The sequence below is a fragment of the Notolabrus celidotus genome, chromosome 18, assembly GCF_009762535.1.
Source record: "Notolabrus celidotus isolate fNotCel1 chromosome 18, fNotCel1.pri, whole genome shotgun sequence".
NCBI classification, from domain to species: Eukaryota; Metazoa; Chordata; class Actinopteri; order Labriformes; family Labridae; genus Notolabrus; species Notolabrus celidotus.
The window spans coordinates 31,450,757-31,466,527 of record NC_048289.1 but is presented as its reverse complement, the minus strand read 5'-3'; the positions used below and the strand labels follow the sequence as shown (position 1 = coordinate 31,466,527).

Genomic DNA, 15,771 nt, shown 5'->3' with positions numbered 1-15,771 from the left:
CCGTTACTGTTTGATGAAAAGGAAAGAACAGAGTATTATGCATGTCAGAAAGATCAGTATCGTCCTTTTGTAACTAGACCGTGCAGGAAACAAGGCGTGGGGTGAAAGAGAGAATGTGTCATGACATTGTTCGTCCTGCAGACCATGCAGCGAGCAAACTGGTGACAACTGGCGTCCTCCTATCAGATGGTTTATTGTGCATGCATTGAGGGGTCACCGTGTGTGCATGTGTTGATTCCTGCAGTGCATCATATGGGGACTCATGCAGCCAGGTCTTGGCAGGAGCAGGAGACACCAGCAGCCCGCACAGTGACTCTCACAGCCAAAGACTAAAGCACAGATTTGCCTCCATGAACAAACAATATGCTGCATGTAAACTCTTCAGGGTACGTTCAGGGACACCGAGCGTTCAGAGTGTGAGAGCTTGTTCTTGTTAATGCGTAGTGGCTTCAACAAAGTGAAAAGCAGTTCACGTCTTTTCTTCATCACTCCCTCCACTGAACAACTTTTAATTAAGTGAAGCAACAGCTCCGTGGAGCGGCGAGAAGAAAAGAGAATCACAGCACAGATTGGAGTAATCAGCGTCCGCTCCTCTGGCTCGTGATTGATGTTAATATTAAAGATATAAAGCGATGGAAAGTCACACTTTTACAGCACTGTCCCTCAGGGGGCATAAAGTCCGAACTGCTGTGTGAGCACAATCCACAGGCGGATAAATCTCCCGGTGCATTCACTGTCCACGCATGATTGTTGGGAAAGGGTCGTTTGAGGCCTAAGATGATGCTAATATACCCGATCTGCTGCAGCTGAGACAAAAAAGACAAGAGATGAATCAACTAAAGAGGAAAGAGAGAGTGCACACTGCAAGAGACGTGAACCAGGTGATGTTATGTCATCATTAGGCAAGGCAAGGTTATTGATTTTCGAGTTTAAATAAAGAGAAATGTCTTCCCCGACTCTCCACTCCCCACATTTCCTGTCTCTCCTCAGCTGTCCTATCAATGAAGGCAAAAAGGCCAAAAAATATAACTTAAAAAAAAAGAAACTCATTTTGTTAAAATAAATTAAAAGTTTGTAGTTACAGAAATAAAAACTATGGTTGAAAAATGGGTTTGCATCCATTTAAAGGGTGGAGTAAGCAGGTAAAAAGAGTTGGTGAGAAGCAGATTCGGCATTGTGACAACATTTTATTCCCATAGCGTGTCATATATGTGAGGATTGTGCAACTGTTTCACCTTGTGCACTGAATATCTTTGATTTGTTGCTCGGTCAAAAACCAGCCGTTCAGGCAGCTGACACATTGATGATATCGTCTTACATTTCATTGACACGTCAGTGATTTGGTGCAGCGTGTAGATCTATCATATCGAAAGCGATCAGCAGTCTCAGCTGATGTGATTCATGCCTGTGGCTCTTGAAAGGAGAAGTCAGGTGAAGTGGTTGTTGAAGGAGAGACGTTACATCATGACTCAGAGGGTTTGAGTGGGAGGAAACTGCTTTATTGAGTTTGCTCTTGTCTTGCTACAGTAAAGGTGAGATTCCTGCTCGTCTACCTGCGCTGCTTTCCTCTTTTACAACTTGTGTTTTCAGGAGGAGGTGTTTCTCCAAGGGCAGCCACGTTAGAGTTGAAGTGCCTGTAGTAACACCAATCAAACATGTAATTATCATCTCGTAATGAGAGGTAGGGCGTTATACATGTGACCAACACGTGGGAGCGTTTCCCAGCAGGCTGCATGTTTTTGACGTGTTTTTAATAGAATAGTTAAATGAGGTGGCGGCGTGTCGTGAGACGAGAGCTGTGAGTGTTTGTGTGTCTGAGATGATGAAGACTTACTGAGAGAGATGAGGGGAAGAGAAAAGTAAAACAGGATGAGAAGACAGATAACTGGAAATAAGAGGTGAATTTTTATCTTAGTGTATCTCAACTCAACTTTATTTATATATCACCTTTCAGACAGACAAGCAGGCAGCCCATGGTGCTTCTTAAAGGAACAGAGAGACAGAAAATAACAGAAATGGGTGAAATAATAAAAGACATGATCTTAAAAGATATTTAAAGATAAGATTAAATCAATACAGTAAAATTAATAAAACAAGTTAAAAGGATCAGATAAATACAAGAAATATTAAAATAAGTAAATGAATAGGTAAATAAATAAATGAGATAAATAAAAATAAAGGAATAAACAAATAAATGACAGAATGAGATAAATACAAATAAATGAGATAAATAAAAATGAATGAATGAATAAAATGAATAAAGATAAATGAGATAGATAAATACATGAATGAGATAAATAAAAATAAATGAGATAGATAAATAAATTATATAAATAAATGAATAAATAAATGAATAAATAAATAAATAAATCAGATAAATTAATAAATAAACGACATAAATGAATAAATAAATAAATGAGATAAATAAATGAAAGAATGAGATAAATACAAATAAATGAGATAAATGAATGAATGAATGACTAAAATAAATAAAGATAAATGAGATAAATAAATACATGAATGAGATAGATAAAAATAAATGAGATAGATAAATGAATAAATAAATAAACACATGAATGAATGAGATAAATAAAAATAAATGAGATGAATAAATAAATGAGTGAATGAATGAGATAAATAAATGAATAAATACATGAATGAGATAAATAAAAAGAAATGAGATAAATAAGTAAATAAACGACATAAATAAATAAATAAATAAATTAAATGTTGTTAAAATAAGTTTAATAATCATCATCATCATAATAATAATAATAAAAATTACAATGATAATAATAATGCAGTCCAGGGGTAAAATAAAATGACTCTAAGTTATATGACAGATTAAAAAGGTAAGTCTTAGTTTACTTTCAAAACACTCAGAGAGCTCGCCGCTTTAATGTCCAGAAGCAGAGTTCAGAGTGTAGGAGCATAACAACAGAAAGCTTGAATTAGACACATGAGGAAAATGTTGCATGTCCTGATTCAGGATGATTTGACGTCCCTTATGTCCTTTAAATTCTGACTGATTCGTTTAAAAGTGAGGAAACACTCAAAACAGTCTAAATTAAGTACAATGTTCAGATTAAATACAGGATCACAGAGAATGGAGCTTAATAATGTCTCATTAGTTTGCAGAGTGAGGCTAAAGATAGCAGAGTTAGCACCTCCTCACAGGTTCACATGCCTGTGCTGGTTCCTCATGTCTCTGGTGAAGTGGTTATATGTCAGTTTAACCAGACACAGCCAACATACAACTTCATCTCCATTTACTAGATCAACGAGTCGTTGTACATGAGCGTCAAATGCAGTGAAACAGCGTCTGGAGAATCAGGTTTCATTTGAACTCTGTGTCCACAGAGATATCCGAGCGCAGCTGAGATGACTCAGAAAGGTGTTGACTGTACCAAGGAACTATTACAGCTTCGGGCCAGAAACACAAAAATCAATTCCACCCTGAGATAATTTTTTTTCTGTCAAGCTGACAGGAAGCCTCAGAGCCAGTTAACACCATCGCCTGTTATTACTCTCAGCAATTTCTGTTTCTCTTCTTCTCAGCGGGACGGAGTGAAGGTCGCTGTCAGTCTGAGAAAATCAGGAAAGTAAAAACTCAGCAAGTGCCGACATTTGTTTAAGTTTGTGCGGCACCCACATGAAAGACTTTTCAGAGCATTACACTCATAGTGTTAAACATCCCTCAGGTAGAGATGGAATCAAACCTCTCACGTCTTCCTTTCTCACGTTTGAGATATTTTCATTGATTGATCCGTTACAAGCCTGAAGCCCTGCAGCTTCAGTTTTTGCACCGTGGATCAGAACATCTTTAATGTGAAATCAAATCAATAAATACTGGACACACACACAAGCACACACAAGAACACACAAGCACACACAAGAACACACAGGCACACACAAGCATGCACAAGCTCACACAAGAACACACAAGAACACACAAGAACACACAAGAACACACAAGAACACACAAGAACACAGGCACAAACAAGAACACACAAGCACACACAAGAACACACAAGAACACACAAGCTCACACAAGAACATACAAGCTCACACAAGCTCACACAAGAACACACAAGAACACACAAGAACACACAAGCTCACACAAGAACACACAAGAACACACAAGCTCACACATGAACACACAAGAACACACAAGAACACACAAGCTCACACAAGAACACACAAGCATGCACAAGAACATACAAGAACACACAAGAACACACAAGCACACACAGGCACACATAAGAACACACAAGCTCACACAAGAACACACAAGCACACACAAGCACAAACAAGAACACACAAGAACACACAAGCACACACAAGCACACACAGGCACACACAAGCATGCACAAGCATGCACAAGCATGCACAAGCTCACACAAGAACACACAAGAACACCGAAGCTCACACAAGAACATACAAGAACACACAAGAACACACAAGCACACACAAGCTCACACAAGAACACACAAGAACACACAAGAACACACAAGAACATACAAGAACACACAAGAACACACAAGCACACACAGGCACACACAAGCATGCACAAGCATGCACAAGCATGCACAAGCTCACACAAGAACACACAAGCATGCACAAGCTCACACAAGAACATACAAGAACACACAAGAACACACAAGAACAAAAAAGTCCCCCAAGTTAAAAATAACAAATGTAATCTAAAGACAGAATAAAACATGAGATGAAAAGTATGTGTGCCATGTGAAAAAAAGTGCAATAAATTCTGACTTGTGTTTTTTATTGCATTGAAACAATAAAACTAATATTTATTGTGCAACCCTGATAGAAATTAATTCATGCAGATTCCCTAAAAAAGCAGAACTATGATTATAAAACTTTTAACACAAGACTGATTTAAAAGGCAGTCAGGCTGAAACTACTGAATCTATTGCAATAGATAATTTATGATATTTTGAAGTCAGTTCGAGTTTTGCAAATGTTAAAAACAACCTGCTTTTTTGAGATTTTTTAAAAACCATTTATATTTTTAAACTGTGGACTTTCGTTCTGAAAAATGCAATATTGGAAACAGGCTTTACTTGAACTCCAATTATAAAAGGAAGGTGTTGATTTTATAATATTGAATTGATTCCAGTGTGAGTGATCTTTCTCAAAGCACACCTTCAACCTTTTTACCTCACGTTCTGTGAAAATCCACCTGCTTCCAGTTAAAGGCTTCTTAATTATGGTGAAAATTATAATCAGGATTATTCATGGCCATTATTGAGATCAGGATTATTCAACACCATTAATCCATAAGCTTGAATAAACGTGAGGTGTTCACATGGACGCAGGCGGCAGGAGGTGGCAGGTTTGAGGCCGTCGTGGTGGAGGAGGAGGGCTGTGGGGTAAATAAGGTGAGGTGTGAGGAGATCAGCAGAAACGGACTGTCAGGATAAAGTCAGAATATTTAGATTGAGAGTTAATCTATCATATTTAGTAATCTCTGATGTTTTATGGGACAGTTTCTGCTCCACTTCCTGTCTTAATCTCTCTGAAGTGAGGGATGCATCACATCCTAATTTTATTTAATGACTTTACATCATATTCAGTCTTCTTCCAGGTGTTGAAGACCTCATGTTTGAGGTGTGAGAATGTTTGACAGCTCCTGTTTGCAGCTGTTAGTCAGAGCTCAGAGGGGCTTTCACAAAGGTCACATCCTGAGCTATATAATCATGAGGTGAACAAAGCAAAGCAATCACTTAAACTCCGGGGTGAAGCACCTTTTAATTTCCCTCTGATGACTGTTATGTGATTTTCGGTTTAAAAAATAATGCACTCATAACTCCATAACCTGAATCCTGTGGTGGTGTCTCCCTCCTCCGTCTCCCAGCCTGTCACTCACTCGCTCTCCTGTGATTGACAGCTCCGCCGCGGCCCACCCGACCTCAGCAAGCGCCCGTGTTGACCACGCTGCACGCCGTGTGTTTACCGTGGGCGACCTGAAAGCCTCTCCAGCTCTGAATCATAGGTGGCCTTCGTCTTCCTCTGCTGCTGCCACTTTGGCTTGTCATTATTTTCACGTTTCACTGTGGGTGATCGCCGAGTGTTCAGCCATTGTTCGCCCACATCGAGGACCTTGTTTGGTTCTTTGAAATTGCGTTCTGCTGTAAATCAGCGTTTTGGAGCAGATGGTTTCCTTGAACTTGTGTTCTGGGTCAGTTTGTATTAAATACTTCTCTCTGAGAAATAAGAGGGGCAAACACTCGAGTGGATTAAATGATGAAGTGCAGCTCCTCAGTGTGACACATCGATGTGTAACAACAATGTCTTCCTAATATGCAACCTCATTCAATCAATCAATCTTTATTTGTATAGCGCCAAATCACAACAAACGTTATCCCATGACGCTTTTACAAACAGAGCAGGTCTAGACCACTCTATGTCAAATCATGAACAGAGACCCAACACCAAGACAGGATCAGACTCAGTCTGACCCCACCTTAATCCACCATGAGCATTGCACCTCACAGCATTTAGCAAGTTACAGTGGAGAGGACAAACTTCCTTTAACAGGCAGAAACCTCCAGCAGGACCAGACTCATGTTAGACACACATCTGCTGAGACCGAGTTGGGTCTGGAAAGACAGATAGAGGAGAATAAGAGAGAGAGGGAGCGGTGATAGTGATGAGACGAGTAGTAGAAGCTGGAGGACATCTACGAGACAAGGGAGCTCAGGGACTCCAGAAAGGTCTATGGTTAGTAACTTTAATGGGACAGGAAGAGTTGAAGTAGGTGATGAGAGAGAGGAGAGAGAGGGAAAGACAGGATCCCAGTGTGTCAGTCTAAGCCTATAGAATCATAACTAAGACCTGGTCCAAGCCTGATCCAGCTCTAACTATAAGCTTTATCAAAAAGGAAAGTTTGAAGCCTACTCTTAAAAGTAGAGAGGGTCATCTGCAAAGATCCACAAAAGTTCCTGGACCTTTGCAGGGACTTTTCAAGGGGGGAATCAACTACCTCAGAGCCTAATTTAGACCCTGGCTCCTGCTATTGAAATGCACCTAGTTCAAAAAGGTTCCTGGCTGTGGAAAAGCATCTTTTGCATCCTTACTTCCAAATCCAGAGAGAATAAGTTAACTTTATCTCTCAGCTTGTTCAGCTTTCTCTCTGACTAACTCGCATAACTGAAACTTTTTATGTAAGTAAGATTTATTTCTAGAGCACCTCTCAAGAACAGAGGTCACACGGTGCTTTACAACAACAACACTAGAAACACATTAAAAGGCAAAACAGAGATTGCAGATACATAAAAGCCTGACATAAAAACAGACAGATTAAACAAGTCTAAACAGAGAGGTCTTCAACTGCTTTTTAAACCTGTCAACAGAGTCCACAGTTCTCAGTTGCAGAGGGAGACTGTTCCAGAGTTTAGGACCAACAACCTGGAAAGCAGAGTCCCCTTTAGTTCTTAACCTGGTACGAGACACAACCAGTAAACCCTGATCAGAGGACCTCAGAGTCCTGCTGGAGTTATAAGGCTTCAGCAGCTCCTTAATGTAGACTGGAGCCTGACCACTGAGCGCTCTGTACACAACAACAAGAACTTTAATCTGGATCCTATATTTAACTGGAAGCCAGTGCAAAGAAATGAGGATCGGTGTGACATGAGACCTCCTGGATGATTTGGTCAACAGCTTAGCTGCAGCATTTTGGACCACTTGTAGGCGGTTCAAGGATGCATGGCTAAGACATGTGAAGAGAGAATTACAATAATCCAAGAGAGATGACACAAAAGCATGTAGAATCATTTCCAGCTCAGCTGTGGACACTAAAGGTCTGAGTTTGGAGATATGTCTTAAGTGATAAAAAGAAGAACATACCAAACTGTTCACATGCTGGTCCAGGCTCAGACCCTGGCCCATTTGGACCCCTAGATTGCGTAGGGCAGAGGGCAAAAACCCAAGGCTTCTCTTCACCTCATGAACAACACGGTGAGGAGCTGAGATAAGAACTTCAGTCTTATCTGAATTCACCTGAAGGTCATTCTCTGCCATCCAACGCTCTGTCTCTGCACCAAAACATACACATTTTTAATGCAGATGTAACAACACCAGCTCACTATACTCATGTTACAAGCTTCCTTCTTTGCAGCATCTAGTCAGACTCTGCGTTGTATTCCCTGAAAGACCACATGCATAAAGAATCAGAAGACAAAGGCACAATTTTATGGACTGTTATGAATTTTTTGCAAGACTCAAAAACACACAAACAAAACCTGAACCTGCATGACTCTCAAGGTGGCTGTAAGGTTGTGACAAAAAAGGTCTAGCAGCTGAAGAAAGTCAATGAACACTTCTATTTTAAGCATTAAAGCTGCTGCTGGTGTTTCTTAGTGAACTGATGTGTGCACAAATTTACAAATTGGTGCTTAAACATGTCACATTTTGCACGTGTGCTCTAATGGATGCATGAAACAGCCTAATTAAGACTCAATTTGCACGCCTGGAGCAGCTGAATGTACGGCGGTGATTATGCCTCTTGATTAGATAACCGGTTCCTTCTCATTTAGAACCATTAAGCCGCCGTCACCACTTTGTTTTCTGCAGAGACGGTGTTAGCTCAACCAGCCAGCCATGCATGACGCTGCGTAGGCTGATGACTTTCTCAGAAAACAACCAAGCCGCGGTCATTCACACCTCTCTCTGGATCCCAGTGCTGTCTGGCACTTTTGAGAATGCTGTTTCACATAATTCGACGCCGTGGGAATCTTTAAATACTCTCGCTTACATAAGGGAACCTGAGGACAAAGTTGGGCTCACCTAGATGATTGGCTCCACTTGTTTTGGAGGAGAGATGACACCTTGAGCTGAGTCACTGAAGGAGTAGACGGTGAATGGGTTATAAAAGAGCGAGAAGCAGCAGAGGAGTGAGTAAGTGTGATGAAAAGGGAAGGTGTTTCAGGAAACAGGGATCCGTCTGCGGACTGCTTTTGTTCTCAATCACGCCGTGCAGGTCTGATGTGCTGTGACATTTCTCTAAGCTGTGCTTGAAAGCACAATTTGTCTGCTTTTAAAGTGTCATGATTGTGATGTGCGAGGCCTTATTTAGAGGCACATTAAAATCCATCAGAGCGGCTCGTCGTCTGCAGAAGACACTCTCACTTTGCTGTGAGAACAGTCGTAACTATGTTGTCTACATTGTCTTTACACCCTCCTCTTCTCCTCTTCTCTGCAGTATGTGGAGGCCATCAGCAATAAGCAGAGCGAGCTGGACAACTACATCGCCGAGGGCTACAAGAACGCTCTGTCCGAGGAGAGGAGGAGGTACTGCTTCCTGGTGGACCGTCAGTGCGCCGTGGCCAAAAACAGCAGCACCTACCACGGCAAGGTGAGTGAGAGGTGCCTCCTTATCAATCAATCAATCATCTTTACTTATATCATCTTAACAAAGACCCAACATCAAGACCAGGATCAGATCCAGTCCCCTCTTACAGACAGGACTCAGTCTGATCTCATCTTAATCCACCATGAGCAGAGCACTTTGCAGCATTTAGCAAGTTACAGTGGCAAGGACAAACTTCCTTTAACAGGCAGAAACCTCCAGCAGGACCAGACTCATGTTAGACACACATCTGCTGAGACCGTGTTGGAGAGAGGGATAGAGGGAGATGAAGAGAGAGAGAGATGATAGTGGGGAGACGGATAGTAGGAGTTGTAGCAGCTGGAGTCTGGACCAAGTCCACAGCAGCAGAGATCCAGAGGAACCTACGAGACAAGGGAGCTCAGGGACTCCAGAAAGGTCTAAGACAAGAGAGAAGAGAGGGAGACCAGAAGAAAGAAAAAGAGGAGAATAAATGGTGAAGGAATGACAGAAGGAAAGGTTGGGATGAGAAAAGGAGACATAAAGGATGAAGAAACATGGAAAGAACAAAGAGAGAAAGAAAGAAAGAAGGAAGGAAGGAAGGAAGGAAGGAAGGAAGGAAGAAGGAAGGAAGGAAGGAAGGAAGGAAGGAAGGAAGGGAGGGAGGGAGGGAGTAAAGGGAGGAAGGAAGAGGGAGGAAGGAAGGAAGGAAGGAAGGAAGGAATGAAGGAAGGAAGGAAGGAGGAAGGAAGGAAGGAAGGAAGGAAGAATGAAAGGAAGGATGAAGGAAGGAAGGAAGGAAGGAAGAAAGGAAGGAAGGAAGGAAGGAAGGAAGGGAGGGAGGGAGGGAGGGAGGGAGGGAGGAAGGAAGGAAGGAAGGAAGGAAGGAAGGAAGGAAGGAAGGAAGGAAGGAAGGAAGGAAGGAAAGGAAGGAAGGAAGGAAGGAAAGAAAGAAAGAAAGAAAGAAAGAAAGAAAAAAGGAATGAAAGGAATGAATAAAAGAAGAAATGTAAGAAGGAAAGAAAAAGGAAGGAAAGAAAGAAAGAAACAAGGAAGGAAAGAAGGAAGGAAGGATGGAAGGAAGGAAGGAATGAAAGAAAGAAGGAAAGAAGGAAGGAAAGAAAGAATAAAAGAAAGAAAGAAAGAAAGAAAGAAAGGATGAATAACAGACCCCAAAAAAGGAATCTACAGCAGAGATCCAGAGGAACCTACGAGACAAGGGAGCTCAGGGACTCCAGAAAGGTCTATGGTTAGTAACTTTAATGGGACAGGAAGAGTTAAAGTGAGAGACAGGCAGAGAGAGGAGAGAGAGGGAAAGACAGGATCCCAGTGTGTCAGTCTAAGCCTATAGCAGCATAACTAAGACCTGGTCCAAGCCTGATCCAGCTCTAACTATAAGCTTTATCAAAAAGGAAAGTTTGAAGCCTACTCTTAAAAGTAGGGAGGGTGTCTGCCTCCTGGACCCTGACTGGTAGATGATTCCAAAGGAGAGGGGCCTGATAACTGAAGGCTCTACCTCCCATACTACTTTTAGAGACTGTAGGTACGATGAGCAGGCCTGTTAGTCGTACATGACATTAAGCTAGGAGAGCTAGTCCCTCTTTATGTTGTTGAAGTGAGACTATATGGGAGGAAGATGTCTCTAAGGTTGAAATGGATTTAATAAACAGAATAAACGGACTCTTTAGAGGACATACAAACATATCACACATATATAAAAGTATACTTCACATTCCTCTTCTCCACATTCGTTTATTACTGCAGGAGAGAGTTATCTGATATCTGTGTCATGGGTTCTGGAGCTGAAAGACCTCCACTTAGGAGTTTCATAATACCCAAGTAATGAATAAGGAGGGTCTATCCCACCCACTCTCACTCCTTCACGCTGGAGAAATGTGAAGTGGTAAAGTGAAGTGAGAGAGACGCAGAATCTGAGGGGCGAGTGGGAGAGGAGGAGGGTGAAGTGGGGAGGCAGCGGGAGAGAGAATGACCTACTTCTGCTAAGAAGACTTGGTGTTCAGACTCGCTGCGTGTGGGAGTGAAAGTGTCTGAATGAGTGATTGATAGACAGAGGGAGGAAGTGCATAACACACACACACCGCTGAAATGATGAAGTACAAACAGCCGGAAAGAGATTTAATTAGCCCTGAAGTATCGACTGTACGCCGTCACTGAGTGCAGGATCACTGTACATGTTATTAGAACGCCAACGTTACAACACTCTGATTGGATGTTTCCTTCGTTATGACGGTTTGCTGGATGTGTTTGTGAGGCGTGGAGAGTCACAAGTAACATTTATACACTATGATAGAGAAGAACCTGCACGCTAGACCACTCTATGTTAAGATCCAACATCAAGACCAGGATCAGATCCAGTCCCATCTTCCAGACAGGACTCAGTCTGATCTCATCTTAATCCACCATGAGCAGAGCACTTTGCAGCATTTAGCAAGTTACAGTGGCAAGGACAAACTTCCTTTAACAGGCAGAAACCTCCAGCAGGACCAGACTCATGTTAGACACACATCTGCTGAGACCGTGTTGGAGAGAGGGATAGAGGGAGATGGAGAGAGAGAGAGAGATGATAGTGGGGAGACAGATAGTAGTAGTTGTAGCAGCTGGAGTCTGGCACGTCCACAGCAGCAGAGATCCAGAGGAACCTACGAGACAAGGGAGCTCAGGGACTCCAGAAAGGTCTAAGAAAAGTGAGAAGAGAGGGAGACCAGAAGAAAGAAAAAGAGGAGAAGAAATGGGGAAGGAAAGGATGGGATTAGAAAATGAGACATGAAGGATGAGGAAACAAAGAAATGAAGAAACAAAGGAATGAAAGGAAAAATGAAGAAAAGAAAGAAAGAAAGAAGGAAGGAAGCAATGAATGGAGGAAAGAAGGAAGGAAGCAATGAATGGAGGAAAGAAGGAAGGAGAGAAGGAAAAAGAAGAAAGAAAGAAGGAAGGAAGGAAAGATAGAAGGAAGGAAGGAAGGAATGAAAGAGAAGGGAGGAAGGAAAGAAAGAAAGAAAGAAAGAAAGAAGGAATGAAAGAAAGAAAGAAAGAAAGAAGGAAAGAAGGACGGAAGCAATGAATGGAGGAAAGAAGGAAGGAGAGAAGGAAAAAGAAGAAAGAAAGAAGGAAGGAAGGAAAGATAGAAGGAAGGAAGGAAGGAATGAAAGAGAAGGGAGGAAGGAAAGAAAGAAAGAAAGAAAGAAAGAAAGAAAGAAGGAAGGAAGGAAGGAAGGAAGGAAGGAAAAAAAGAGAAGGGAGGAAGGAAAGAAAGGGAGAAAGAAGGGAGGAAAGACAAAAGAAAGATGGAAGGAAAGGAATGAAGGAAAGGAAAAGGGAATAAAAGAAAGAAAGAAAGAAAGGATGAATAACAGACCCCAAAAAAGGAATCTACAGCAGAGATCCAGAGGAACCTACGAGACAAGGGAGCTCAGGGACTCCAGAAAGGTCTATGGTTAGTAACTTTAATGGGACAGGAAGAGTTAAAGTGAGAGACAGGCAGAGAGAGGAGAGAGAGGGAAAGACAGGATCCCAGTGTGTCAGTCTAAGCCTATAGCAGCAGAACTAAGACCTGGTCCAAGCCTGAGCCAGCTCTAACTATAAGCTTTATCAAAAAGGAAAGTTTGAAGCCTACTCTTAAAAGTAGAGAGGGTGTCTGCCTCCCGGACCCTGACTGGTAGATGATTCCAAAGGAGAGGGGCCTGATAACTGAAGGCTCTACCTCCCATACTACTTTTAGAGACTTTAGGTACATCTGTTAGAGGCTGGTTTTAAGAGCAGCTGATGTTCTGTCGGCTGAGCTTGACTCTCTGGTCTCCCTAAACTAAATCTAAGCTCATTTTATCATTTTTATATCTATGAAAGACACCTTGCTTCAGGCTGGACACAGTAAAGTGTGTGAGAACAGGAGAATGTATTGAATCTAAGCTCCTTTATTTACAAAGTGCAGTGAAATCAACAAACTTGAGTTGAGTTGGATGTTTGTTCTGTAAAGCTGTGGTTGGCTGTGATGAAGAGAAACCGAAGCCACCGTCTGCTTGTTGATTATATCATCTCGGTGGTAAACACACTGACCCACCTACGCTGTACCTTAGCTGTTTGTGATGGTTAACTGAGGTCGCGGTGACTCATCACTTCTACCAGCAGCAGCGAGAGTGAAAGACTTCTCTGCCCGCTCACAGAGAGACGCGTTGATAAACCATTCACTCCGATCCCATTGATCCAGCCTCTTGTGAGAAACCGACCACCGCGAGCGAAGTCATTATTTTAAAGTAAGTGTGATAAAAAAACTCTCTCAGTCGGAGCATAAATCCCAAGAAACAAGATGCTCTCCCACTTAGGCGGGTTTGTTTTTGCTCTACTTTCAGATTTGTGCATGTGTTAATTTATTTGTCCACCCACACCTTCGCCGCCCACAAACACTCAGCGAGGCCAGACCACCTCGGAGTGGCACTGTGTTGATCCTCCACACATGCCTGGTGGAGTTAAAACTGTTGGAGCAGCAGATTCTCCTCCACTGTCCTTCCAGTATTCATGGATCCAGGACTCTGGATTCATTCATCCTCAGTGAATAAATCAGAGGAGTCTTTATGTAACTGCCCTCCTGTATAATGTATGGAGATGTAACTCAGCCGCTCAAGTGCAGGCTGCTGGTTTCTATAATGAGTGCATCCACAAAGAGGACTCGTATATCTCTCACTTTATCCCACCTGTCATCCCTCTCCTCATCTCCTGCAGTCTTCTGTTTGTTCCTCCTCTTCTCTCTTTGAGACATCTCTCCCTGCTCTCAGCTCTGAATCCTTCAGTGCAGCATGTGATGTTTATGTGGAGAGGAACATTCGGACCAACTTCTAGTATTAACATGAAGAATCTACATTTCAGCAAAACACTTGGATAGACATTAGATATCTGCGGGGGAGGATTAGAGGCTCTGAGAAATAACATTTTGAGGTCTGACTTTTTTAAAAACTTTCTCAGAGTTCTGAAAGAAGTCAAGCTTCAGAGATTGAAGTTGGAAATCTGACTTTATTTATAAGAATCTTGACTTAAATTTCAGTTCTAGTAGGGGAGCTGGTGGTCTAGCGGTCTAAGCGCCCCACATACAGAGGCTATAACCCTCATCGCAGAGGTCACTGGTTCGACTCCCGGCTGGTCGCCCATTTCCTGCATGTCTTCCCCCTCTCTCTACTCCCCACATTTCCTGTCTCTCTTCAGGTGTCCTAAAAAATAAAGGCAAAAAAACCCTCAAAAATAAAACTTAAAACATTTTTTTGTCAGACTTCTCACTTCAATCTCAGAATCCTGAGATTTAAGTCTGAATTCAGAGTAAAAAATTACAATGTTACTTCAGTGATTTCAGTAAGAAATTTGTCTTTTTGTGAGAATTCTGTGATTAAAGTAAGAATTCAGACTTTTTAAAATTTCTGACTTTTTTTTTCTCAGAAGTTTGACTCTTTTTCCCCAAGAGAGTTTTAAAGGTGACATATCATGCAAAATTGACTTTTTAATGGTTCTCTACCTGAAATCTGTGTCCCTGTCTACAAACCCCCTGAGAATGAAAAGAATCCATTCTGCCCCTGTTCTGATTTCTCCACCTTTCTGTAAATGTGTGCTGAAACGAGCCGTTTCAGACTTTCAGTGTTTTGTATACGTCACAACAATATCCGGTCTGTAACAGGAAGTCAGAGCTCGGAGCTTGTTCAGCCCATAGACTGTATAAAATACAATTCAACCCCTCCTCTGTTTTTCATTCCCTGCACACATGTGTGCTAACAAGGAGCTTAGGAGGGAGGCATGCTAGTTGTAGGCTGTCTTAATAAACACAAAGGTCGCTTTGACTCCCCACGTCTGCAGATTTGAAGATCTAGTGGATGATTTTTAGTTTATCATGGATAAGTGCTAGCGCTAGTTAGCATAGCCACATAGCTACATGTTGGTAGCTGTGTACCAAGACACACGTCGACATACTGACAAATAAAACAACAAGAAACACTAAATCTGTGACCAATCCTTCAGAAAGGTCCTGCTGCAGGCGCCTCTCTGTCAGGATCAGATTCTGGATCAGATTCAAAAGGTTGAAGTAACGAGATCTGTGAGCAGCCGTGTATATTCAGCCAACATGTAAACATTAGATCAACGTGCTGGACAGCCGAGGCCACACCCACTTCCTGAGGGGGCGTGGTCAGAGAGAAAACAGAGTGTTCTGAGGAGGACTGAAGAAGAGGGTTTTTCAGGCAGACCAAAATCTGATTTCAAAGTGTTTTTATGAGCATAAACTTTAAAGACATGTTTTGGGGACCTCTTAGACCAATATATGTTGATGAAAAAAGCGTGATATGTCACCTTTAAGTTGTTTTTTTTTAAAATCAGAATTCAGACATCAAAGTAAGAGTTCTGAGATTAAACTAGAATTTCAGATTTTT

The 15,771-nt window shown here is 41.9% G+C and overlaps 1 protein-coding gene across 1 annotated transcript in view; it reads left to right on the top strand.

Moving 5' to 3' along the window:
• The window catches only part of LOC117830419 (brain-specific angiogenesis inhibitor 1-associated protein 2-like), a 59,856-nt gene that overhangs the window by 31,413 nt on the left and 12,672 nt on the right, over nt 1–15,771 (top strand). Inside the window, exon 5 of the mRNA XM_034708528.1 lies at nt 9,224–9,376. Coding sequence (XP_034564419.1) covers nt 9,224–9,376 — 153 coding nt within the window. The remainder of the gene's footprint in view (nt 1–9,223; nt 9,377–15,771) is intronic.